Source organism: Triturus cristatus, chromosome 2_1, assembly GCF_964204655.1.
Source record: "Triturus cristatus chromosome 2_1, aTriCri1.1, whole genome shotgun sequence".
Lineage (NCBI taxonomy): Eukaryota > Metazoa > Chordata > Amphibia > Caudata > Salamandridae > Triturus > Triturus cristatus.
In genome coordinates this window covers 1017738026-1017765678 of record NC_140581.1, presented here as the reverse complement: position 1 = coordinate 1017765678, position 27653 = coordinate 1017738026, and the positions used below count along the sequence as shown (strand labels likewise).

General features: G+C 46.3%; 1 protein-coding gene across 1 annotated transcript in view; it reads right to left on the bottom strand.

The window, feature by feature from the left end:
- The window catches only part of MTAP (methylthioadenosine phosphorylase), a 392892-nt gene that overhangs the window by 183504 nt on the left and 181735 nt on the right, over nucleotides 1–27653 (bottom strand). The window contains exon 4 of the mRNA XM_085634967.1: nucleotides 19722–19889. Within this exon, the coding sequence (XP_085491093.1) occupies nucleotides 19722–19889 (168 nt within the window). The remainder of the gene's footprint in view (nucleotides 1–19721; nucleotides 19890–27653) is intronic.

Genomic DNA, 27653 nt, shown 5'->3' with positions numbered 1-27653 from the left:
GAATGAAGCTGACTATCAGGGGGCCCCCTGAAAGGCTGGGGCCCTGGGCCAGAGCCCACTTTGCCCATGCATTAAAACGTCTCTGCGTGCGGTCTGTTGTGAGGCCCCTTCCCCTGAACTTTCTTGTCTGTGCACAGGTCCTGACCCTCCCTTCTATCCTCCATGGTCCTTTGTGCATGCCCCTGCACCCTCCTTCTTGCCCATCATAGCCATTGTGCTGCCACTAACCCTCCCACTTGCCATGCATGGTCTTCTGTGCTGCCATGGCCCCTCCCACCTTCCCTGTGTGGTCAGTTAGCTGCCCCTGACCCCCTCCCACCTTCCCTCCATGGTCTGTGTGTATGCCATCACAGTCTCACTGTTGCTCTTCATGGTGTGTCTTGCTTCTAGTGCCCATCCTGCCTGACCTCCATGGCTATCTTGCTGCTCCTGCCCTGCCCCCTTGCCCCCAGCCCTCTGTTTACATGTGCAGACCCCTACTCCCTCCCTCCTGGCTTGTCTGTTCCATTGTAATGCCCCTGATCCGTCCCTCCTGCCCTTTATGGTCTGTTATGCTGCAGCTTTCTCTCCTGGCTGTCCATTATGGTCGGCTAGCTACCATTGCCTCTTGCCCCTCTGTTCTCTGTTGTCCATGTGCATGGTCCTCTCCCCTCCCTCTTGCTTTCTATGGATTGTTGTGCTGCACTCCCGTCCCGCATGCCCTCTGTAGTGTATTGTGCTGCTGCAAACCCTGATGCCTGCCCTGCAGGGTCAGTTTGGTGCACCTCTCCATGTCCCTCCTGTCCTCGGTTATCCAAGTCCATGTCCCTACCCCATTTCCTTCCATGATCCAATGTCCCATACTTGCAAACATTTTGAACTTGGTAAGAGGGAGATTTTGAAAAAAAAACTGGGGTATTGATTTTCCCCTTTGAGTTACATTGAAAAAGAGGAGATTGTAGACAGGAGACAGATCAAATAAAGCCCATTTGAGCTTAAAAACATTGGACGTTTCCTGGCTGAATCGGGTCTGTTGGCATGTATGGTTGTACTACCATTGCCTCTTCCTTCTGCCCACAATGGTCTATTACATTGCCTCAGCCTCTCTTGCAAGTCCTGTATTGTTAGTTTGTTGCCCCTGCCCCCTTTCCACTGCCCTCCATAGTCTGTTGTGCTGCCACGGCCATTCCTGCCTGCTCAGTGTGGTTAAATTGTTGCCTTTGCACCCTCCTACCTGCCTTCAATTTTCAGAGTCCGTGCCCCTGGCCTCTGCCTCTCAACAGTATCCTAATGAACAACTAGATTGCTAACATTCTATATTTATTACAAAAGTGTGGAACGCCTGACGTCATCTTGATGTGATCAAAACTGTAATACCTAGAGCATTTCCTTTAGAAATTACATATATGAGAGGGTCTTATTGGCATCAAAATTATGGTTAGTGCTCTAAAAGACTAAAATAAGGACATATTTTCTGAGTTTTCAAATAGCGACAAAGCACTTTTAAATTATTTGTAATCTTTATGTTTTTTTATCCAGTTGACCACTTGATTAAATGTTGCACTTAGGGGAGAGGATGTGGTGTTACTTCCAGAACTGCAGACTTTGCAATTGAGGAACCAGGTTGGAGTTTCTGCTTCAGCTCGACATTCTGTGATTCTGGCCAATCACTTAATTCTCCCCATGTCTACAACCAAAATGAATTTGTTCTTGTGTGATGTAACCAATGCTCATGTAAAGCACTCCAATACCTGACAAGTCTGCACTATATAACACTGCAAAAACACAAAATAATAAGTGTTTTGCACACTTCTGTCATTGGGCTATATTTGGGCTACATCTGGGTGATTTTGGGCTACATTTGGGCTATTTTGTCTCTGGTGGCCATCTTGGGAGATTTATTTGTTATGAAGTTTCCTAATTTCCTCATGTACTGGAGTCTCCTCAGCAGGAAATGCTTTCAGTTTTTTACTTTGATTCCATCATGAAGGTATTCAGATATGTCACACATTTGCCATAAATTCTGAATGTTAGCACTCTAGTTGCTCATTAGATCACTGTAGTAAAACTACTGTTCACCATGGAAGTCTGCTACTGGTATTAAAAGTGCATGTTTCAGTCTGCATGTCAGAATTTTTTAATGAAATAGAAGAGGATTTGAGAAGTCACTCAAAATGTGCCTTCGTTTTCTTTCTTCCGCATTAATCATAATTTCTATGGCAAAATGAACCCCCTCATTGTGTTCCTTTTTAAATTAAATGTTTTAAGTGTTACCAGTTTATTCCAATCAAGATGGCTTCAGGTGTGCCATACTTTTGTCATAATGAAGACAGTAAGCGCTCTAGTTGTTTTTAAGAACACTCTGGGACATACTGTCATTGGGCTATACTTGGGCTACATCTGGGTGATATTTGGGCTACATTTGGGCTCTTTTGTCTCTGGTGGCCATCTTGGGAGACTTATTTGTTATGAAGTTTCCTAATTTCCTCATTTACTGCAGTCTCCTCAGTAGGAAATACTTTCAGTTTTTTACTTTGATTCCATCAAGAAGGCATTCAGATGTGTCATACATTTGCCATAAATTCAGAATGTTAGCACTCTTTTTGCTCATTAGATCACTTTAGTAAAGCTACTGCTCACCAGGGAAAACTGCTGCTGGTATTGAAAGTGCATGTTTCAGTCTGCATGTCAGAATTTTTTAATGAAATAGAAGAGGATTAGAGAAGTCACTCAAAATGTGCCCTAATTTTTCTTTCTGCAGCACTAATCATACTTTTTATAGAAAAATGAACCCCTCATTTTGTTCCTTTTTAAATTAAATGTTTTAAGAGTTACCACTTTAATCCAAGCAAGATGGCTTCAGGTGTGACATACGTTTATCATAAGTAGGACTGTTAGCGCTCTAGTTGGTCGTTGGAACACTCTGGGAAGCTGCAGTAGAACACAAAGGAATCAACTGACAGTCTCTGCCCTTGTTGGATGTACATGTTTTACTGAGAATGTCAGACTTCATTCTCACATGACTGAGACAGATAATGTGAATTTACAGAAAATAAGCTCTCAGTTTAGCTTATAGATCACCTTCCAAACCTATGTTAGAAAAGCATGAGAATTTTTTTTTCTCTCAATCATGATATCCCAGCAGAAGGCTTTTTCACATGGTGAAAACACCTTAGAACATACCACAATTCCTAAAATGAGTATGGTACCATCAACAAATGATTTATAATGTAACTAAAGTCTTAAAACCTTCTATTAACTGCAATGATTTTTAATGAGGTGCTATCATGTATATTGGTCCCAAGATGGCTGCCAACACTTCTTGGATGAAGTGCTGACAGCCAATCAGATCTCAGGATGAGATGTGTGGTTAGGCTCCGCCCACATATATATATGATTTTACTTTTGATTTTCTCAGGAACTACTGAACAGATTGACACCAGACCTGCAAAAGGCACTTCCCTGACCTGAGGACTACCTCTCTGCCAAATTTCAAGTAATTCTGTTCAGCCGTTCGGGCTGTACCTTGGACTAAAGGTCTCTATGGAAAATTGCATGGGGAGACCACGTTTTGGGACTCCCCTTTTTTTTCTGCCCCCGCTTGACGAATCCCCCCCGAGACTTTCAGGGTAGGAGCGGAGCGGAGCGCCCCACCTATTTTGAAAATTTCGTGAGGATTCGTCAACCGCCGCCAAAGTTATTCCAAATAGAATGTTGCGGATTTCCTATGGAAACACCAGTAGATTATATATATATATATATATATATATATATATATATATTATCTACTGGCGGCCGCCAGTAGATAGTTATAGTTAGGACCGTGTTTCCATAGGAAATCCGCAACATTCTATTTGGAATAACTTTGGCGCCGGTCGACGAATCCTCGCGAAATTTTCAAAACTAATGGGGCGCTACGCTCCGCTCCTACCCTGAAAGTCTCGGGGGGGATTCGTCAAGCGGGGGCTGAGAAAAAAGGGGCGTCCCAAAACGCGTTTTCCCCATGCATTTTCCCATACGACCTTTAGTCCGAGCTACAGCCCGAACGGCTGAACAGAATTACTTGAAATTTGGCAGAGAGGTAGTCCTCAGGTCAAGGATGTGCCTTTTGTAGGTCTGGTGTAAATCTGTTCAGTAGGTCCTGAGAAAATAGCATTTAAATCAATATATATATCTGTAAGCGTGCTCCGTGCGCTTACCGTAAGCTTACCGTACGCGTACGGTGCTGTGCGCGAGCTCAATTCTGATTGGTGGTTACATGACTGTAAACATTCGAATCGGTCGAAATCAGGAAGTGTCGGCCGCCATTTTCTGTCTCTCGCACTGAGAAACAAAGGTGGGGAACGTGAAAAGGGGGCAACGAAGAGGGTTGCAGACCCCCTAGTGTTTGTCAGGGGGTCCAAGAAGGACCCAAAAGTACGAAAAATACATTTAATAATTTTTAAAAAAAATCGCGGAGTGCGCGTACGGTAAGCTTACCGTACGCGCACGGCAAAAAAAAATAAAAAAAAAAATAAAGAAGTAACAATCACATTTATTAAATAAATTAAAGTACCCACAAGGGAGGAAAAAACAAATGTTACTGTGTAAAAAAAAGCGAGGCGCGCACGGCATGGACTGCGCAATGTGGGCGCTCAGTGCGCGAAACGCACTGAGCACCCACAGCGCGCGCACGGTGTGCGAAGGGCACCGTGCGCTCAGGGTGTGCGCATAGTGAAAAACCAGAAAAAAAATAAATAAATAAATACATAACTTAGCATTTAAAAAACTGTACAAATTCACTGAAAAAACCATAGGTTTCACACACGTTATAGTTAGGAATTATCATTTACAAAACCTTGCAAATTCACTTAAAAAACCATAGGTTTCACACATGTTATAGTTAGCTGTACATTTCACTCGTAAAAAAACAATGAAATTCCACGTTATAGTTAGATCAGGTAACTACAACTTGCGCGACCGCAATCCACAATGTGTAATTTCAGATGTCATCATTGATGTCATGAGTGATGTCACTGACCATGTCATGAGTGATGTAATATGTGACGTCATGAGCAGTTTATTGTGGGCGCGCAAGTTATAGTTACCTGATCTAACTATAACGTGGAATTTCATTGGTTTTTTACGAGTGAAATGTACAGCTAACTATAACATGTGTGAAACCTATGGTTTTTTAAGTGAATATATATATACACACACACACGAAGATGAATATGTGCTCCACATACAGGGTTGAACAAACACCTGGGGATGTTTGCAAAGTGGATGCACATAACTATATTGAAGGAGTCAGGTTGGCATGGATGTAAATGGAAATATGTTTTAGTAAGCCTTACCGAGGCCCTGTCAAAATATAATAGCTATTAGGTGGAGGAGAAATAATTCAATAACCTGGAAGCATATGAAGGTTATTCCTATGTATGTTTTTATTGTGAACTATTTGGATTTAATGACTGGCCTCCGTATAGTTATGAGTTGATAGTTGCCTCCTCAGATTTTGGGTTTTGTTGCTCTGTAGTATGGTTTCTTTGAATAGATGGCCTTGAAAATAGCACATCAGGCGTGAAGTAGATGCAAGCTGAAAGTGTGAGGTGGTCCTTGCTTTACAGTTGGCCTGATATGATCAGACTTCCTTTAGTTCTTGTTCAAGTGGAATACCACGTACCCTTATCTTTTCTGAGAGGCTTGTATAATAAGGTATTGCTTCCACTTGTATGAAATAAAAAAAGGCATTGGACTGTGAAGCAAAAGTTTTTTGTTAGGAGCGATTTTGATTGTACACAGCAGGCTGAGTTGGAACTAGACTGTGAGCTCTTCCGTCGATTCTTGAAACGGAGATTGAGTTAGTGGAAAAGTGCAGAGATTTTATGCAGGTCATGCAGCATGGAAAGACACCATCTAGAATCATGATGTTAAGCCAGTCCTGAATTTGGCAATGGAATTTATCAATGTACATTTTTATGTAACAAGTCTTGGTTGGGTTAAGCTTTGGACTTCAATGTTTAGATGCTCTATAAGCTTTACCTTAAATGTTTGGATGGCACTACCTAACAAAAAACGTGGGGTGAAGGCTTTTTTCTTCAGCATAATTATGAAGAGCAATCTCCTATTTATTAAGGCACTCGTAGAGGCTACACAGATTCCATAATATTTCAGTGAGTCAGTTTATGTGGGGCACCACAGAATATAGGTAGTAGCGTGGAGCATGCTAAATCCGTTTTAACTAGTTTCTTTTTGTGAAAGTGTTTGGAAGTGAGCAGTTTCAGAACATTAATTGCATTTCCCATACAGGAGGAAGGGGTCTTCCAATGGTGCAGGATTGTCGCGCGATAAAATGCTGTTGACAAGTCTAGGGGCTAAGCATCATCACTCTTCGTGATCCTAAAGGCATAATCGACTATTTGCATTATAGCAGTTTTAATGCCTCATTGTGGGAACTGAGAAAATATAAATGAAAGAATAGCTGCACATGACTCAATATATTCACATATCAGTGAGTTAATTACATGTGGATTAACCTTTGGTATTTAATACATTTGAATATATTAGTAAATTGACAGATCTGTAAAAAAAAAAGGCACTCTTGAAAAATTTGGTAATAAAATGTTTACAACCAATAAAACTATGCGATTGACCATCCTCCCGAGGTTGTGGCGTAATGGCTACAGCTGCCAAATTTGGAGCTCAAGAAGCAGGTTCAATCATAGCGTAGGCTTCACATCCTACGTTTCTGGGCACATCACTTAATCCTCCATGCCTACCAAAAATTAAATGAAGTTTCTGGGCAAATCACTTAATCCTCCACATATATAAATAATAAAAACATTTACAAAAAAGAAATACACTGGCATGCCTTATTATACACACTTGGCAAAATACTAGAAGCCTGCTTTAAACATAAAAATAGCAAAAGGGGCATAATTGACACATTGCACAGTAGTGATGGGTGTCATCTCCAGTCTGATGGTGCATAATTGATAATATGTACTGTATACTTTTTAGAAAAAAAAAATATAAAAAACAATATCATTTACAATGCTAAATGCTTTAAAACAATGTCACTGCGAGACCTATTGCATTGTAAATGCTTGTATGAATTTGGTGGCAGGCCGGAGGTTTTACTTTTCTCTTGTTTTCTATATTCAGCTTATTATACTTGTATTTCTTTTCCACCCCTGTCGTGGAGTTTAAAGGTATACGCTTCATGGAGAAGTAAACAGATTCAGTACTGTTACGGCTTATTATGCACGTGGGTAACATTAGAGTTGAGTCTTGTAGGCTTAAGTGCTCGTTTCACAAAACTTGACAAATATGGTGTGGTAACTCCCCAATCCCAAAGCACATGAACACTTGAATAATAGTATAAAGGCCATTATCGGATTCTCCGTTGTTACAGTTCTGCCTCTCTTTGTACATACATCTTTTCAATGTTGCCTTGTATGCCGCCACTTCCATTCAGATGGCTTCAAAGCGATCTACATCATATCTCCCAGTAATGGCATGTCCAGCCGCTGTGTTCCGTTTCCCAAGTTCTGTCCCTTGTGTGCCAGCATTCCATATACTTTCCAAACTTTCTGCTGCGCCAGCTCTTGTGGGGAGTTTTCTCCAAGAAATTTTTATGCCACCTCGTCAGCCCTGAAGTGGTGCGACTGATTGTATCAAACTCTTGGTGTCAGCACCTCTGTCACCTAGTTGTGCATCACAACTCCGGAGTTTGTGAGGCTTTCTTCGGTCTGTGGGAGTACTGTGAGCTGGCATTACCTGTGTTTTTACTGAAGATACTATGAAACAGCTTCCTATACACTAGAGTGAAACGCTCTCAACCAGAATTGAATTATAGACTTATAGTCATGGCTGGTGCAATTATGTGGTTCTGCTGCTCCAGCGTTTTCCGCATTAAAAGGGAATTTGCTGCATTTGCCACATAATACAACATCTGCAATGTATATTTTTACAAAAAATAGTTTCTAGCTCAGACAGATATAAAGCTACTAAAAACGTTACTGCACGTTTGCTGTGCTGTAGAAGGCTCTTTGCAAAGGTTAACTGGTCATTTTTCTGTTGCCGACTACTGTATTTAGGTGTTAAATGGCCACCAGTGAGATGAAGCATTACATTAGCAAAGCCAATAGCTCTCAAATATGCAAGACCTATTTGCGTTGCCAATGCTTGTTTCTAATCTTGTAGCAAGCCCAGATCCCACCACCAGAGTTACATGTTCATATAGTCTTCCTGGCCTGGGTTCCTTTCCCCGGCCCACCTTTCTATTCCCATCTCCATCTTTTCCCGCTCCCTTTTCATAGCACACTTCACCTGCTCCTCCTTTCCTATCCGCCCAATCAGACACCTAGGGTTGGCTACACATTATGAAGTAAAGCTCTGCCAGCCAGTGAGGTACGAGCATTATGATAATTATAATAATCATCTGTTTTTTTCTACACCGCCTCCAATCACAGTGCTTTCGTTTCTAGGTGCTGTAATTTCCCAACCAATGATACTTGTTGTACTTGTCTGGGAAGGCTGAGAGAGCCTTGACAGTATTCAAACTCACGAGCTGCTGATGACCAGACATCATCTCAGTGACGAGCACGTAACTGACGGACTCACCCAGCTTTCCATAATGCTGACCACAAAAGAATAACTTGCAAACACCCAACCGAAGGCATTGGACAAAAACCAGCACACACATCCACCGCAGGTCAGATATTTCGTATATTTGGGTATCAAGAAACTCGCATCAGCATATGCACCACAACAATGCTCCTCTCTTCATAAAACAAGATATCACTCAATGGCAACACATAACAGAGTAAACACAACACGCACCCAACATCCCACAGCTAGACTGCTTGAAAGGGACACTGTAGGCCCTAACAAAATGACGTCAGGCACATACTTCAAGCAGGGTAACGCACATACAAATCCTGAATTAGCATAGGCCTACGGACACACACACACAACCCAGGGCTAACTATTACAACACTCGTACAATCAAGGTTATACTTTAAAGCACCAAACTGCTGATGAGGCACCTCAAACAATCAGAAAACAGACTCCAGTGTGTGGTGGAATCGCAGTCTGGTACGAGATGAAATTCTAGTGACCAGGGAAAGAAGGTATCTGGAAACAGACAATACTAATGTCAGTGCTTAATTTGCGCTGGTGGTTTCCGGTGCTCAGCACCGGCAGTTAATCATCAACACTGACGCTTTTCATGAGCATCATTAAGGACACAGGGAGATTAATTGATTTGCCCTGAATCACAGGATGCTGAGCCAACGCAGAGACTGGAACCTGCATTCCCAGCTCCAATGTCAGTAGCTCTGGCCATTACGCCAGTTCCTCTCCCCACTTTCATGGTTAATAGTTGGTTCTGTTTTAGGCGGTGCAAACAGGAGAAATGGGCTGGTACAAGCTGCCTCCTGGCGAGAGCCCCAGCACATATTTTTTTAACGAATTAAACACTGACTAATGCAACGTAACTTGCACCAGAGGTCCTCAAACATCACTTACTGTTCTTTTAAAAGACACACACACAGACAATAGTTCTATACAAAGCATATAACTCATCGTCAACAAGCATCAATATGCTACGATCTGCAAAATGACAGCGTGCTTTGTTCAGGAAGTGATATGATTTTTTAGTGCTATTACCTGTGTGTGTTTTATGGTGTTTTTCAAGGCATCTAAGACTCTTCTTTCCAGGATGCTGCCTGCCCCTGTTGAACCGTTTACTTACATTAAACAGTAGTTTTTGTTATTAAACCAATAAATAAGAACTAGTGTTTTGCATGTAACTTTGCACAGTATATGGTCCCATTTCGTAATACTGTAAATAGCAAGTGATCCTTTCGCTAACTCAGTGACACTCATTTAATGAATCTCAGAAGGATGAAAGGCTGCGGTTCAAACATTTGACTTGAAAGATATATAAATCCCAACAGAATGCATACATCAACATGTGTAGTCACCTATTTGCACAAACAGTTCACATGCGTGGCATAAAAAAAAAGTAAATCAATAGATCAATAGAAAATTCCTTAAGCAACGTGATGTAAGGATACAACGTTACCACGCTCCCACCCATGGCTTTTGATGCAAAGCCTATCTATTGGCAAAGGTACGACGTTTTGCACCACAAAATTACACAAGGCCGAGGCAGGTGCAAAGTGGAAAACATATTTTTATTTCTCAAACTTTTTCAAACTTTTCATGTGCACTGCACTGTTCAGAACACACAAAGTGGGGAAAGTTTACATGTAACTAAAAAGTATATTTAGGCATAATATTTTGTACTGGACGGCTAACCTTCCAGTAAATAACCCATACCAGACATCCACATGTGCGTGGCTCTGAGCAGCCCTGATTGTGTGCCATCACATTGCAAGAGAGCAGCTCCCGCCCCATATCTTTGTTGATTTGGGGGCAGATGTATGACCCGTCAATTAGCGAGTCGCAATTTGCATTGCATTTGCTACTCGCAATTTGCTACTCGCTAATTGGGATGCACAACAGTGTCTGAGACACTGTTTGCGATTCCCAATGGGGTCGTAAATTGCATGCCTCATGCATATTAATGAGGCTGTCGCAATTTGCGACCCCATTGGGAATGGCTGGCACTCTCAGGGATGATGGCCCAGACCTCCATCTCTGGGACTGCTTTTAAATAAAGCTGTTTTTTTTTTTAACAGGCTGCATTAAAAATAAAAATAAAATAAAAAAATGAAACCTCTTTGTATGCAAACACTGCCTGCTCTGAAAAAATGTTTGCACACCCATTCACAAAGGGGGAGGGGGCTGGAGACCCCTTCCCGTTTGCGAATGGTTTACCACCCTCTTGAAGAGGGTGGAAAACTGCGACATTCTTACATAGGTGTTGGACTTGCGATTAGGAAGGGACGCCCCTTCCTATTAGCGAGTCGCTAACCCTATTTTGCTAACCTCTATTTAATTAGCGACTCGCAAAATAGGGTTAGTACATGGGCCACAGGTTTTTTTGCATGCGCAAACGGCTCTAAAACCCATTTGCGAACACAAAAAACCGTCGTACATCTTGCCCAAGGTGCTGTCCAGATCGCTCCATTTCTGCAAAGCAGCGCAGCAACTTTGGACTTCACACTTATACCGAAAAACGTTCTGTAGCCTAATTCATTTCTGTTTATTGCGTAATTGGAGGTATTAGGCAGACAGCCAGAATGCAGTCTCTTGGAAAGAAAAAAACAATGTATGAGCATTTTTTAATGGCATTGGGCGGTTCGGGTTTCTTAAAGATGTGCCTCGTATGACTGGCCAGACAAAGCCACATTTCTCTCAAGCGAGTTCGAAGTATTTTATAAAAAATAATGTAATGCATCCGGCATGTCAACACTGCCATCTAGCAGTCACTATTTGTAATTGCAGTGAATAAGATCAAAACTCGTAAAAAGCGCAAAAACTGCCCGTCTCCCAAACTTGAAAAACAAGCATTTGCAATGCAATAGGTCTCGCAGTTACACGAGTTAAAGCTATTGGCATTGTAAATGACAATGCCAATAGGCATTGTTATTTGCAATGTCAATAGCTCAAACTCGCGTAAATGCGAGACCTAATGCATTGCAAATGCTTGTTTGAATTTACACTCAGCCTAGGTATACACTTTCAACATGCAGTGTATTTATTCCCTGTACACGGACACCTCTATATATGAACTGCAGTTTCTTTTTACTGTCTCTCTTCCTCCACATGCACACCCTATGTCACCCCCGCCCCCACCCCCAGCGTGAGAGGGCCCGAGTGCAGCTGTCGCTCTCACCCTGCTGACCTGACCCCGGACTCGTCGGGGTAAGCACAGCACAATGGAGCGGTAGTTGTCATGGCACAGCACCGTTCAGCTCCAGGTCTCGTGCGTGGTAAAAACAAGGTGAGAATCGGAGTACTCACATCATCGAATAGCGTGCCCACGTTGGCCGTCACCAGCAGCATCCCGGTGCCCGAACATGCTCCCTTCACCGCCATCCTCCAGCAGACAACTCGGGCAGCAGACGCAGGGAGCCCGAGCAGCGCAATCCGCAGTACACCGCGGCTCTCTCCAGAGCAGCCTCAGTGCCGCCGGGGAGAGCCCTGGGGCTTCCAGGTGGGTGACCCCAAGGAGGGAGATCCCAGGAAGGGAGGGAGGCTCAAGGGGTAGGAGAACAGCCTGGGTGGTGCCAGATCTTGGAGTAGAGCAGCTGCGGTGCCCGCGGGTAGGGTCTGTCTGCGGGTCGAGGCTCCGGCTCCCCTACACGTCCCCAGCCGTGAAGTGCCTCCCGGAGCCAGGAAAGTCCAGCCCGCTCCTGCACCCGCAGCAGCCTGCACATTCCCTGCTCATCATTGCAAGTTTCTCTGGTCGTCGCTGCTCCTCATCGGGGGAGGAGGAATGGGCTGTGGGGGCGGAGCCTGCCCTGCACCAAGGAGAGCCCTTCCGTGGGAAAAGAACAAGCACCGGGGGCGCGCGCGGCCCTCTGTGCACGCACTGAACGGATCCAGCCTTCGCGGAGCGCGCGCCCGCACACATCCAGGGACACCGGTATCCTTCCCCTGGAGGTAGTGCACGTGACGTCACCACAGCTCTTAAGGGCACTGGCAAAGTGCTCGAGGAATCCCATTAGTGTTTGCTACTCGGAGCCTCGAGAGACAGCACTGACCTATTCTCCTCAGTCAGGTACTTCTCTTCCCGGAGCTGCACACCCCGATACAGCCTTAGCTTATGCAACAAGAGCTGGTAAGTGGGGCATGCTGTACGTTTAACGCGCGCCGCGCTTGGAGCGCACGTGTGCATTTAAAAAAAATAAAAAAAAATTGCATGTTGTACATTTAAAGCGCGACGTGCTTGGAGCGCATTTAAAAAAAAAATTACATGAGGCTGGTGTTGCATGTTGTACATTTAAAGCGCGACGCGCTTGGAGCGCATTTAAAAAAAAAATTACATGAGGCTGCTGAGGACGAAAGTGAAACTGCTTGCTGGCTTGCGAGGGAAGGGGGACAGGAGATGTGCACGCCGCGTGGCTGTAAGCGCGTACACCAACTCAAATCCGCCGAGAGCCTGCGCGTGCCCATCTCCTGTCCCCCTTCCGAGGCAAGTCAGCAACAATAGATCTCGCTGGCGATAGCAGCGCTTCGCGCTGCGTTCGCCAGGCGAGACCTAAAAAGGTGAATCTTGCTACTTTCCCCGTATGAGAAAAAGAGGGATTTTCGTCAAAAAGTTTTGGGATTACACTGAGGTGGATCGAGGGACATCGGACCAGGCTCAAAGACAGGTGCTCTTCGGAGGAGCTCCAGGACAGCTCCACTTCTGCTGCCCCTACGGCCTATCGTATGGAAAAGAGCAACTTATTTGCGGAAATAAATACAGAACTAAGAGCAACTAAAAGATTGCAAATTATAATGCGAAAGCAAGGTGATCCACTCAAGCAATTTCCTAGAAATGCCCGAAAGGCGGTTTGAAAGCGATGGCTTTTTTGCAAAAAGCATTTCTACAATGAAATACCAAGTTGGCGCTACTCCACTGTAATCAAGTCAAGGTCCCATGAACATGCAAACGAAACTTCAGAAAGAAGCAGCATACAATGAGAGGGGAAGGAGTGAGAGAGCTGGCGAGAGATTGGAGTAATAACAAGCATTGGAAATGCAATAGGTCTCGCATTTGCTTGAGCAGAGGTGCAACTAGAGCCAAATTTCAGGGGGGGGGGTTAAGAAAAAATTTCGGGGGGGGGGGGGCTGAATCTTTTAAGCCATAGGCAAAGTGGAACTGCAGGGGCTCTTAGAAGGGGTGAAACAACAGCGAGGCCTCATTAACATGCAAATGGTCTTTTAAAGACCTGTGAAGTGCTTGGGTGCGGCTGTGTGTGCACCGGGAAGCTGTCTTATCCCGGGCTGCCACACACGACAGGGGGAGGGGGGGGGGCTGAAGCCCTTTGGGTCCAATGGGTGTTGCGCGCCTGTGCTTGAGTCAGAGCTATTGGCGTTGTAAATGACAATGTCCTTACCCATATGCTATGGAGTGTGTATGTGGTATATAGTGGAATTAGGTGGGTTGGATTGGAATTGTTAGTAGTGGATTGTGCGGAATGGAATTGTGTCCTGTAGAGTGGATTTGTGCAAGAGAATTACGTGGCATGTGTGCAGTGGAATTATGTGAATAGTAATTATGTGATATTCAGTGTACTGGAATTATGTAAAGTGGGAGATTGTGTGTTATGGAGTATAATTATGTGGAATGGTGTGTTGTGGAGTGGTATGTAGTGGAATTTAATTATGTGGTGTGCTGCTGAATTTTGTGGCATGATGTGGAATTCTGTGGTGTGGATTGGATGTATGTGGTGGGTTGTGTAATAGTGTTGTTGAGTTGAATTATTTGGTTTGGTGTTGAATTATGTGGTGTGGATTGGAAATGTGCAACGCTGAATTGTGTGGCATGGAAGTATGTGGATAGCTGTGACTTTTTGGTGACGGAAAAAAACAGATAGTTTGGAGCTAAGCTCCAGATCTGTGTTTTGGTGTGTCAAAAGAAAAGAAGAACTAGGTTCAAACAGTTGAAGACTTTTAGACAATAATCATATAGGGAGAAATGTATCAGTCTATAATATCCCTTACAGAAAGTCACTGACGATCATGCGAATGCAGGTTTAGAATGTTGGATTCGCAGTAACACCCAGACGAATAAAGACGTGCAATACCAAGCTCCTTGTGTGGCGTAGTCATTGGCGGGTGCACAGGCTGGGGAGGATCATACACTTGGGTCAAAAGGGGGCCCCTAAAGAAGGCAACGGAGACCCCTTTAGCCCAATAAAGAGCAGTTGGCATTTTGAAAACTGGGGGCTGGCTTGTTGCTGATGTACATATCATGACAGAAGCAAGTCAAGAATTGTATTAGCCTGGAGGTGGCATGCCTACCTGACTATCTAATGTCTGCCCCAGTCCAGGGGCCAAGGGGGCTCTGGATTGGGGGTGGCTTCCTCTCCTGTGAGGGGAGCCAGATTTGCATTCAAAAGGCGCAGCTTCTTTGAAGCTCGTCGGTCCAAGGAGGCTAATCAGCAGGTCCTGTGGGAGGGGGTGTTACACCCTCTTTACGGACAGGCTTTTGTTCTGGATCTCCTGAGAGCACATGCTCTCACCCTGGGAGGTCAGAACAGCGTTTTAGTTGGCAGGCTGGCAGAAACCAGCCAGCAAGAGGCTGGTAGATTTTCAGGGGGCCTCTCTGAGGTGCCCTCTGAGTGAATGTATTGGTAAATCCGACATCAGTGAGGGTTTACCAATACGAGAAGGTTCATACCAAACATCCCTATTTTCAGTGAAGCAATCAAGTAGCTGTGGAACTCGTTTTCACCAGTGTCAAGCACATGTCTTAAGATGGCTCTCCTGGTCACTTGTTCTGGCAGTATGAGGACTGACCGGCACAGGAGCATATCTGCTCATGCAGGTATGCCCTCACATGTAATATTCAGCACCCTGCTAGAGGGGTGACTTACAAACATTACATGCAGTGGTAGGGGACATGGCACACAGGGATGTGTGATGTTGTGTTTTGACTTTTGTCTGCACCAAGACATGCAGCCTGCAATGGCAGTCTTGCATGTGCTTGGTGAGGGGTCTCTTAGGGTGGCACAATTCGTGCTGCTTACCTTAAGGACCCTCTTCAGCACCTCAGGCCCTGGGTACCAGGGGTACCATTGACTAGGGACTCACAGAGGGTGCTAAATGTGTTGCCAATTGGGTAAACAATTGTACATTTTGGGGAAAGAACAATGGTATTGGGGGCCTGTTTAGCAGAAACCCAAGCACACTTCACTCAAAGATGCATCAAATACCAGGCCAAAAGTGGGAGGGTACTGCAACAAGTACCTAGCTTTTGACAGTTATGATATGCTCAGTGAACGGGTCAGGGCTGATGCCACAAGCTGGGGGGACTCACTTGTAAAAGGATTTTTGATATGGATTGGCAGGATGGCAGCAATCAGAGGTAGTGGTCTAATGGCAGAACTGACATGTGAAAGGTTACCACAAGTTAAATGGACTGTGTGAACAAAAGAAAAGGTGACCTGAACTGGGAGTTACTTGACTGTAAGATGCTATTGCAGGAGGAGCTAATGGAAACTCACTGCCTTCTGACATCAGCCCAAGCTTCCGCATATTGAAAAAAGTGGGGCAAAGATCATATTTATTTTACAACTTTAGCTATAAGTTCAACAGAAAGATTTACTGAGCTCCCATGATTCCTTCTGCTTGTCTTCTCCTTCTCCCATGTACTACTACTGGCTTGCCCTACAACCTTGCCATAAAACTGTCAGTGGCTTACCCTTTGGAGTAACTTTACTTCTTTTTGGCTATTCACAAAAACCAAGTGTAATTTGAATGCAAAATACTATCTTGCACTCAGATTTTGTGAGCTGTCAAAATGTAATAAACTTACTTAAAAAATGCAAGTTACTCAAAACTGTATAGCCCCAGACCCTTCAATTTTATAGAGACATGTGAGTTACTTTTGGAGTAAATTTACATTCAGATTTTGTGAATAGCCATACAGTAGTAATCTCATTCAAAAGTGTAAATTACTCAAAAGTGTATAGCTCCTAGCCCCTTCAATTTGGTGGAGACATTAGTTACACTTTTTGAGTAGATTTAGACTCAGATTTTGTAAATAGCCAGAATGTAACAAACTTACTCAAAAGTGTAAACTATGCAAAAGTGTAAGTTACCTTTGTGAACAAGGCCAAATGTGTCCTATATACAAAAAGTGATGTAAAATATTTTATAAAAAAATTCAATGCTTTGTCTCTGCCCCCCCCCCCCCCCCAAAGATTTGTTGGAGTTAATGTCAGAGTGCTGTTTTTTTTTAATCACTCCCAACTTACTACTAAACAAGGGTTCCTCATCAGCCCCTGCCCATCTTCACCCGAAGGCAACCCGCCACCTTTCCATGTAACACTTTCTTTATTCAATGCCCTTCATCACACATCTATCCTCTCGTTTCTTTCATTGTTTAGATTACTTCCTCTATCCTCGGATTCCAGACCAGTTTGTGTCTGGTGTCAATTTGCTCTCTTTAGGTCTCGGCTATCGTTTTAGACCTATTGTTTCCAATAAATAATATATACTTAGAGGGGGCTTAGGTCAACCCCTCACGTATGACTATATGCCTTTTTTGTCTATTTAAGTTGTCTAATCTTGATTTGGTGGCTTTCTTCCCTTTTCTTGTGACCGTACCACAAAGGATCATTTCGATCCCACAATATTCTGATTGTATGAGTTGTATCTTTATTGCATTTCTGCTGTGCCCATTCTATAATTTTATTTGCAAAAATCCATGGGTGTGCATATATTTTCTTTTCTCTCCACTACTTACTCTTCTTCCCCACAGCCCCCACCTCCCTCCCTTATTCCTTTTATTCACACACCTCTCGCACTTCCTGTTGATACCAGACCTGCTCCCCTTCCATCTCCATCTGATTTATTTATTTATTTTTCATTAAATATATATATTATTAACAACGGCCCAGCAGATGCAACGTGATGATAGGCTACTCGATGCACTCCTTTTGTTCCCTGCTGCCCCATGCTTCAGGTCCTGCTGCTCAAGACTTATTTCTTGTTTTTTTCAGCTGCAAATTGCTGCATGGCTGCTCAATTCCTTTTTTTGTGCTTCTCTCGCATTCTTTTTACTTTTATTTTTGCATTTCTATAATCTTCCTTTTTAAATTCTTTAATAAAACTACTGCAAAGATTGCCAGCCATGTGTTCATATTCGTTTTGATGCATGCACATACTTACAAATGGCAAAAAGCATTGGCAAAGCCAATAGTTCTGCATGTAAGACTCGAGACCTATTGGTTTTGCCAAAGCTTTTTTTACTCAGCTAATAAGACATCACTATATGCAGTGTGGATGACGTTTTGCACAGTGATGATTTTACCTGCACTCAAGAGTCAACATGATGGAGATATTCACATACCCAAAGGTAATATTACATGTACAATATTTAAGACATGTAAGCAAGGGGGACAATCACATTTAATCAAATATAAGCCCTAACGTGTGTAGCATCCCTTTTTATAACAGTCATTTGCTGGCCGCAATCTTCTAATGAGAGGGCCATTGTCATATAAAATGCTATTACTGTTTTTATTTTTCTAGTATTTTTAAAAACGCTCTCCCTGATTTTACTCATCATGTATATCTGTGTAATGTCGCACAGGACACGGGGGCATGTTTTATTTTTATTCAATATGTTGTTGTTTACCACATGGTGGTATGTTGCACCCTTTTAAAGATAAACAAAAGGAAGTGAATGCTGGACGAAAGTCACATGAAAAGTTCAAAATATTTTGCCACAGATAGGTTGATGCATGCACTGCATGGCTTCCCAGTAGCAAACACAAAAACAGATAATTTTAAAAGGGCTGCACAGACGCATACACCTGTGAACCGAAGAAGTGAAATAAATAATAGAAAACATGGAGCTATGTTGGGAAATCAGTACACTTGAGTAGAAACATGCCTTCTGCTTTAGGTGTATGATTTCCTTTTAATTCTTTGCATTTCTTTTTCTAAGCAAAAGTCACAGACGTATGGGAATGCAAAACGAAATCTAAAACCTGCATCAGGTGGAAATGTTTGCCATGGAAAAATCCCTCTGTTTCTCTTTATTAAACTCACTGAAGGGAAAAGTCATTCTGATGGGCAACGCTTTCTATTAGATCAAGTGGATCTCCACGGTGAAATGTTAATTTCCCCACAAATATCATCACTGTGAGGGCAGTGGGACTTGGATGCAGTAAAATTGATTGGGGACATACCGGTATAGCAAGGTTCTTTTATTCCCCTGTGCTGTTTTACCTTCCGTTCCGAGTTCTATAATGCTGCATGCTTTCCCCCTTTCCGAGCGGCAACTCAGAATGTTTCTATTAATTTTTCCCAGAGATGTGTATCTTTTTATTCCTTGTTTCCAGAAATAATCTTTAGCAGTATTCTATTAGCACCATGAAGGTAACAAATAGCATCAGGAGGCGCTATACAATGAAAAGAACAGCATTTCCAAAGCCAACACATCAGTCCTGCTTTATGAACCCGGAGTAAAACATTAACAAAGCTTTCTACAGTGAAAGAAAAATCGCTCAGGCTGTTGGGTTGGCTGTTTGGTGTATCTTTCAGTCTCCAGCGAAGGGCTTGCATTCCATTGCACGTGGAACTATTTTACATCTAAAACGTACACTGAATTATCACCTATTCAATTCTTTATTTCATAAAAGAATATTTTACAGAAAACAGTTTTTTTTGTTCTGTTTTTTTCACTGCAAAAGTCTTTGTTAAATGAGACCTTTCCACTAAGGGAAAAAGTAGACAAGTTTTTTATTTTACAAGATATTTTATACCACCGGTCTATACCACAAAACAGAAAATGTTTTTGTTTTCTGTTGATATTCATACACAGAAGATAACTGCGCGCAAGATAAATCGAGCCTCTGCATTACCGAAGATAACACAAACAAATTAGCAGCTTGTGAGAATTTTTAGAGTTTAAATGAAAGCAAGGTGTGTAAGTAATGCCCATCTGTTTTTTTATGTCCTGAACCACTTTTGTTTTCTTAGTTATAGTAAAGAAAGCATAGTCCACCTGCACCACAATCACAACTGAATACAACTGAATAACAAGAAGCACTTCAGCTCTAGATGGGACAAGCTGAATGGGTGGGTGGATAGGTAAGACAGACATCCAACTTCGACCCTACCTGTCGATGAACTGGTCGATCATGACAATGTCCCCAGGCTGAATCTCTTCTCTCAGAGAGCCACACGCTGTAGTTGCCAAAACATGAGTGCAGCCTTCTTCTTTCAATGCCCAAATGTTGGCACGGAAATTGATGTTTGTTGGTGCAATTGTATGCTGTCTCCCGTGCCTGGAAGAGTAAATACAACAGGCACAATCACAACACTTTCTTACAAAACTGTAAGAAAGGAAAATGAAAAAGTAACTCCGACACACTTACAAAACTAAATTTCCCCCCAAAAATATGACTCTGTTGTAAAACTAAGGAAGGTCCAATAAGCACATTACTCTATAGTGTCATTTGTGTTGTTGGCCTCTAGCTCCCTTTCCTCATGGGTTGTCTACACTGCAGATCAGATAAGTTGGACACATTTTGGCAAAGCAAAAAAACACAAATCAATACGAAGTCCAAGTACTGGCCCCACCAAGCGCCAACCGAGCTTCTTATCACATTCCCTTGGCACTTATGTACTTAACATGTCCAGCAAAGGAAGGGAATGGAGGCGAGCGGTCTGGAGGAACAGGGACTGAGGGATACTTAAATGCAGAGAGTTACAGAGAGTAGGTTAGACCCGGAATATAATTCCATACCTTGTTCAGAAGTATTTGAGTAAGCATTCAGGCTACACACAAACTAGTGAAAGGAGGCTCTACCAGGTTAAGGGAAAGTGTTATACCCAAAAGTGAACATGCCGAAAGGAAGGCGGGAAGCCTCTCTGGATCTTTGTGGAAATGCAGTGAAATGTGTGAACAGACGAAATCAAGTCATGAGATCTATACATGCCATACCACACAGAAATTGTAGTGCCATTGTTCTCTTTTTTTTTTTTTTATTATTTTTTTTTTTTAAACAGTCCTTTATTTTACTGTTCCACAATACACAGCTTCCAGCCTACAACCCTTCGGGCCGGCCGCGCAAAATATAACACCGGCATTGCCACGTATTTACACAGCCCAGTGCCGTCAACCCGGGATTACGGCGGCGCTATAAAGTGCAAGTGCCTCACAGTTGAAAGGAGGATAGTGAAGGACTCATTTTCTCTTTTTTAAAACCATAAACCAGAACACGGTGCGAGGATATCGCCAGTGAGCCCACAACCAAAACAACCCCTTCCCCCCCCCCCCCCCCCCCCAACCCATTAATCCAGGTCACATTGTGAACACAGTAAGTTCGCCTATGTACCAGTGATGCGACTAGAGCGCCCCCTTCCCAAGCCCGTGGGGCCTCAGGGTCGCTAGGGTCCTTACATATCTCCCAAGCTGTCCTGCTCAGTGGACGGAGGCTCGCAAATGCCTCCCCTGAAATCGTTCCACCTGGACCACACCTCCACCCACTTCCGGGGGCACCCCCTCGCTACATACACAATCTTTTCCTGTAGCATACACCAGTCCATGTCGTTGTGCCAATCTGTCAGTTTTGGTGGTCGAGGGCTTCCCCAAAGTCTGGCAATGTTCCTTTTTGCTACCATTTGTCCGAGTGTCACCCAGAGCCTCCCCTTCGGAGGCAGGTCCGTCGGCTCCCATATATTAAGGAGACACCTCTTGGCCTCCGGGCGAATCTCCACCTCCCATACCTCCTGCATACACAGCACCACCCTTCTCCAGTATCGTTGAATCTTCGGGCAGCTCCATAATATATGGAAGAAGGTACCCGTGCCACCACATCCCCTCCTGCAGAGTACCGTGTCAGCCCGCCCCATTAAATGTAGCCGAGTACAAGATATATATATTCTATGTAGTATCTTAAGTTAGATTAGTCGCAGTCGGGCTGATATCGCGACCTCACGGGGGGAGGCCAAAGCATACAGCCATTCTTCGTCGTCTATCTCCAGCCCCTCAGCAACCCATTTCTCTCTAAGGGGTAGGAGCATGTCGGGGGGGTTATTAATCAGTTTTTTATACGTAAGCGATAGGGCGTGTTCTGTAATATGCCCTTCCAGTAATCTATCTTGGAGCGGGGAGGTTTGTGGTAGTTTGGTCTCAGGTGGAATATTGGCCTGCAGGGAGTGTCGCACCTGTAAGTATCTGAAGTATTCGGTTTGTGCCAACTCATATGTGTCCCGTAAGTGGGCGAACGTATGAATCCCTGCGGGGCCCAAAATATCCTTAATTTGGGAGATTCCGATCAAATCCCAGTTACGGAAGCCCTTCGTGCGTCCCAGATTACCCAGTTTTTCGGAGGCCCACAGTGGCGTGGCCATTGTAAGGACTCCTGACCATCCGAGCTTCTTCTGAGCAGTGTGCCATATCTGTACCGAGTGTAGTGTAGGCCTAGTGAGTCTACTCGCACCTCGTGTGGAGTAGAGCGCTATCTCATAGTTCCCCCCGGGGAGCAACCACCTGTCCATACCGTAGGCGGGGTCATTACCCTCGCCATACGTCCCTTGATTGATCGCTGAGAGGTGGGCTGCCCAATAATATTTGCAAATTTCTGGGAGGGCAATACCGCCATCGTACCACCCCAACGTTAGTTTGGTCAATGCGATTCGGGGCGACCCGGCCCAGAGGAGGTCGCGCAGTGCCGCCTCAATCGCTACGAAGTAGGTGTTAGGGACTAAGTCTGGATAGTTTTGTAGCGCATAGAGAAATCGCGGTAGCGCTAGCATCTTAAACAGGGCTACCCGGCCCAATAAAGACAGCGGTAGGTGCTGCCAGGATTTAGCCTCCCGTTGGAGCCGACTTAACGGTGGTTTGAGGTTCCGATCATAGAGTAGGGCCTTGTTAGTGGTGATGTATACTCCCAAGTACTTGAACCCGTCTTCTGCCACAGTGATAGGGCACGTGTCCGGGAGCCTCGGAGGGTCACCATGCAGGACGTAGAGATATGATTTGTTCCAGTTGACCCGGAAACCAGAGTTACGACCGAAACTGGCAAGTATGTCGAGTACCACAATTATCGACCTGCATGGCCTACAAAGGTACAAGAGGATGTCATCGGCTTAGAGGAATGTTCTGTCCTCCCACCCGTCCGCCCAAACTATACCTTTCAAAGAAACGTCTTGCCTTATCCAGGCTGCAAGCGGTTCAAGGGAAAGGGCGAAGAGAATGGGAGAGAGGGGGCATCCCTGCCTGGTCCCTCTCCCAAGTGTGAAAACCTCAGACACCTTATTGTTCACCAGTACTTGTGCCAGGGGTTCTGCATAAAGAAGTCGTACCCACGCTATAAAGTGGGGTCGAAAGCCCAGTTTGCGCAGGACTGCGAACATATATGGCCACTCTAGGGTGTCGAAGGCCATGGCGGCGTCCAAAGAGACTACCACCGCATCCTCCTGTAGTCTGTGGCGCTGCCCCAGTACGCCATTCAACCGCCTAATGTTAAGGGCGGTGTTGCGATGGGGCATGAACCCCGATTGGTCGGGGTGGACCAACGAAGGCAGAACCGATTTGAGCCTATTGGCAAGCGCATTGGCCAATATTTTGGGCTCCTCATTGAGGAGCGAAATCGGTCTATCCGACGCACAGGAGTCTCTGGGCTTCCCTTCTTTCGGTATCGCCACTATGGTTGCTATGCGCTGATCGCGAGGCAACACCCCTATCTCCCTGCTCTGGTCGAACATTAGTTTCAGGTACTTACTGGTGATGTCAGGTTTCAGCTTGTAAAGCTCTATGGGGAGGCCATTGGGCCCCAAAGCCTTACCAGGGCGGAGGTCTCCTATCGCACGCTGTAGCTCGTCCTCGGTAAGCGGGCTATCCATGGCCTCCCGATCCACCTCCGGGAGGGAAGGCATTCGAATATCGGTTAAGAGGTCTATAGAGTCTTCCTCCGGGCGGTCCGACTCCCGCCTGTAGACCTGTTGGTAGTGTCTTGCAAACTGTTCCACTATTCCCCGGGGCTCTGTAACTACGCTCCCTGACTCGGTGCGGAGTTCTGGCACCACCTTCCTGGCCTGTTGTTTTTTCTCTAGCCAGGCTATTAGTTTCCCGGCTTTATCGCCCTGATCATAGAGTCTACCTATCTTATGCCGAGCCACAGTCTGAGCCTCTTGGGTAACCAGCGCTCGGTACTCCGCCGCCTTCAACTGCAGTTTGTGTCTGACGTCCCTGGCCCCAGTGTCCGATGCCTCCTTCTCTAGATCGTCCAGATCTGCCTCAAGTGTCGTGACCTGCCCGCTCCGCTCCCTCCGTCTAAGCGAAATGACTGAGAGCGCCTCCCCCCTAATCACGGGTTTGAATGCCTCCCACAGGGTGACGGGGGAGTCCACTGAGCCAATATTTTCGTCGAAGTAGCGTGCGATTGAGTTGGATATCTGCTTTCTGGTGTCCTCGTGTTTCAAATGCCAGGCATTTATCGGTACTATGCAGCCCTCACGATTGCTCCCAATTGTTATGTGCGTTAGGACCGGCGAGTGGTCTGAAATGCCTCTAGGCAGAAGCGCTGCCTCCCGTATGGTCATGCCATGTTGTAGCAAAGTAAGGATATAATCTAAACGTGAAAAGGAATGATGCGACCCAGAGAAAAAGGTAAAGTGGCTGTCTGCAGGATGGAGCAGGTGCCAAACGTCCGTGAGCCCAAAGGCCTCCAGAAAGTCCGCCATCCACCTCTGCCCCCGGGGCAGTACTCTGGGGGACCGCCTATCTTGGGTCCCAGACACCACTGCATTAAAGTCCCCCCCCAGCACCAGTTGACCATCGGGAAGGGAAAGGAGCAACGCGCCCAGGTCCGCGAAGGCCCGGGTTTGAAGGCCAGGCGGAACGTAAACAGAAAGCAGGTTGAGTATTCGGCCCTCCCACCGTCCAGATACAGCCGTGAAGCGGCCCTGTGGGTCAGTTTTAGTAAGGTCTATATGGAGGGGCAGAGAGCGACGTAGGAGGATCCCCACCCCCCTAGAGCCGGAGGTGAAGCCAGAGTGAGCTGCCAGAGTGTAGCCCCATCTGTTGAGGGCCTGACATACATTCCCCATCAAGTGAGTCTCTTGCAGTAGTACTACGTCCGGCTGGTGCCGCTTGATGAATTGTAAGACTATAGTGCGTTTTAGTCTGTCCCCCAGTCCATTAACATTCCAGCTGAGGACTTTCAAGCTTTTCTCCCATCTCCTAGCCATATTCGTCATGTTGTGAGGCGCTTCGTCCCACCACCCCGGCACTTCGGCTAACTCCATGACAACATAGTTCGTGTGACCGTAAAGAATCCCCAACTCCCCATCCCTCCCTGGTTCCCTCCCCACAAGTGTACTCAGTGCAGGCGATCAAAGAGCTGATAAACCATTCACTCCGCCCTCTCTCCCCGCGACAGTCCCCAACATCCCTGCCCCCCTCTGCAAAAACAAACCCCCCCTCCCTGCCCCCTGCTCCGTGGGTTCCAAACTACCCACCACCCCAATTAGCAGAGCGCCTGTCGCCCAACCCACCCCGGTGAGAGCCACCGAGGAAACTCTACGAGGGAAGTACGTGGGCCAGCCCCATCCTGGCCGCCCGCCCGTGGTGCCCACTTCGTTCAGCCCCTCAGGCCAGCAGCGCATCAGCTAAACAACCCGCCCGGCTCCCAAACCCGAGCAGGCAGTCACGCTGCTCCGTGGAGCACACCATTTTGACATTCAACACCTTTTATACTTTACTGTCCGACGGCTTCTCTGTCAAGCGTTCGTGGCCTTATCTCGCTGTGGCGTCGCTGGGTGAGTCCCATCGGGGACTATTCGATCTCGAACGCCAGGACCGCTGACTCTGCTCAGCACCTTCCGCTCTCCCCACCGCTGACCCCGGGGATGGGTGCCCTGTGTCACGCCATTGTGCGCCGTCCTGCCGAGGGGCCCCCGCAGTCTCAGTCGCGTCGAGCCACTCCTGCGCCAACGCAGGCGAGGTGAAGAAGAGGGATTTACCACCAAAGATGACCTTCAGTTTGGCGGGAAAGAACATCATGTACCGAATCCCTCGGTCTCGTAGCGTCGCCTTAACCCCTTGGAAGGAGCGCCTCTCCTGTTGAACCTGGAGCGTGAAGTCCGGGAAGAAGCGAACCGTGGCCCCCTCGTACTGTAAGTCACCATGTTGCCTGGCAGCTTGGAGGATTGCGTCGCGATCTCGATAGTTTAGTATTTTAGCTATAATTGTTCGTGGTAGGGCCCCTGGTTTGGGTTTCGGGATCGGGGCTCTGTGAGCCTGCTCGACGGTGAAGAACTTCGACAGTCTCTTGGGTTTCAGGTGGCGGAGAATCAAATCCTCAATAAAGAGCTCCACACAGTCCCCTTCGAGTCCTTCCGCCACACCTACCACCTGTATATTGCTCCTCCGAGCCCTCCCCTCCTGGTCGTCGAGCCGTAGGGCCAGCTGCCGGTGTTGGTGCACAAGCTCGTTGACCCTGCCCTCAAGCCGCTTCTCCGATTCCCGCAGGGCTTTAATGTCCACCTCGTTGGTTTTAGACCGGTCCGTGGTCTTCCCCAAATCAGCACGCAGCAGATTCACCTCAATAGTGACCTTGTCCATTTTCGCCTCGAGGCTGGTACCGAGGGTCTGGATTGCAGCCATGATGGACGTTAGGGAAGGTTCCGCCGGACCGGGGACCTCCTTCGTCGCCCCTCCGGGCTGCGCCGGCGTTTTTGCGACCGTGTAGTTGTCCAGCTTGTTGGTCTGGGTCCCATGACCCCCTTTAGGCCGCATGCTTGTTCTGATGTCGTTGGTGCCAGACGTTCCTTCGCCCGCCCCCGCCCGGAGTGCCCGTAGGCCTGCGCCAGCCCAAGTCTTCTCCGTCGAGGCGGAGCGCAACTGTATGCACCACTTGGCCTCCCCAGGCCACTGCTCAGAGCGGGGGCCCCAGGTCGGGTCCGCCTCCCGGCCCGCCGGCCCACGAATAATCGTCCAGGGGCCCGCGACCCCGAGCCACCGCACACAGCCGGTTCGCCGGCGTTTAGGGCCCCCCTGGGGACTATGGACATGAGCCCCCCTCCGGGCAGGCACCGCAGGTCACCCTCCCCGACAGCGCCAGCTAGTCTCCACTCCCCACGCGGTATGCAGCAAAATGGGAGAATGGCCGCACCCCTCCTCCCTTCCAGTCAGTCGTCCAGCCGCACCTGTGATGGCAGTATTCAGGCCCTCAGGAGCTGCAGGGTCCCGCAGGCAGTGTCGGCCAGCAATTCCAAGGGAGTGGTACCTCTGCGCCGCACGGAAGGCGGCGTCCTCCGCCGATGGCGCCACTCAGGCGCGCCGCGCAGCAGGCCAGGAAGCCGGGGCCTCGAATAGTTCAGGAAGCGGCTCCGGGGCTCCAGGCGCGATGTTCAGGCCTGCCGCCGAGAGCCGCGATCGCAGTACGGGCTGTCCGGGAGGCTCCGGAGTCCGCAAAAACCGCTCCGAGTGTGCACTGAGCCTGAGGGAGCTGGGGGCTCTTGCGGGTGAGCCTCTCAGCTAGGATTTTGGCCGGATTTCATGGAAACACCAACGGTCCCGGCGGAGCTCGGGAATCAGGCGGCCATTTCCTTCGGCGCTTGGCCACGCCCCCCCCATTGTTCTCTTTTTTGATAGTTAGAACCTGCTTCCATACTGCACGCTTTTCCATGTTAAATTAGAAAAAGAGTCAGCGTTCAACATCAAATTATATGTCGAAGTAAGAGTTATACATTTTTAGAACTGAGTCCATCTTGCTATGGGACATGTCTAAGAATAATGGCTGCTGCACCTCGCCTTCCAGCGCAAATCATGTGCCACACAAAATTCAGTGCCAACTAGCCGAAAAACACCAGGCTATGTACTTTTGGCACTGAAAGTAAACCTCGTGCTATCTAGTATAAATTATGAAACGCTCCATTAAGGCTCTCATTACCAGTTTCAATGGGGGCCATAGTAGGAGTTTAGGATGGAACTAAGGGTTCAGGAAATCCAGAGCTCGGAGATGCAGCATCCATCTAATTTGTGCCTGGGCTCACTCATGATGCTGAAAGACAGAACCTAAAGAAGGAATTTATTCTAA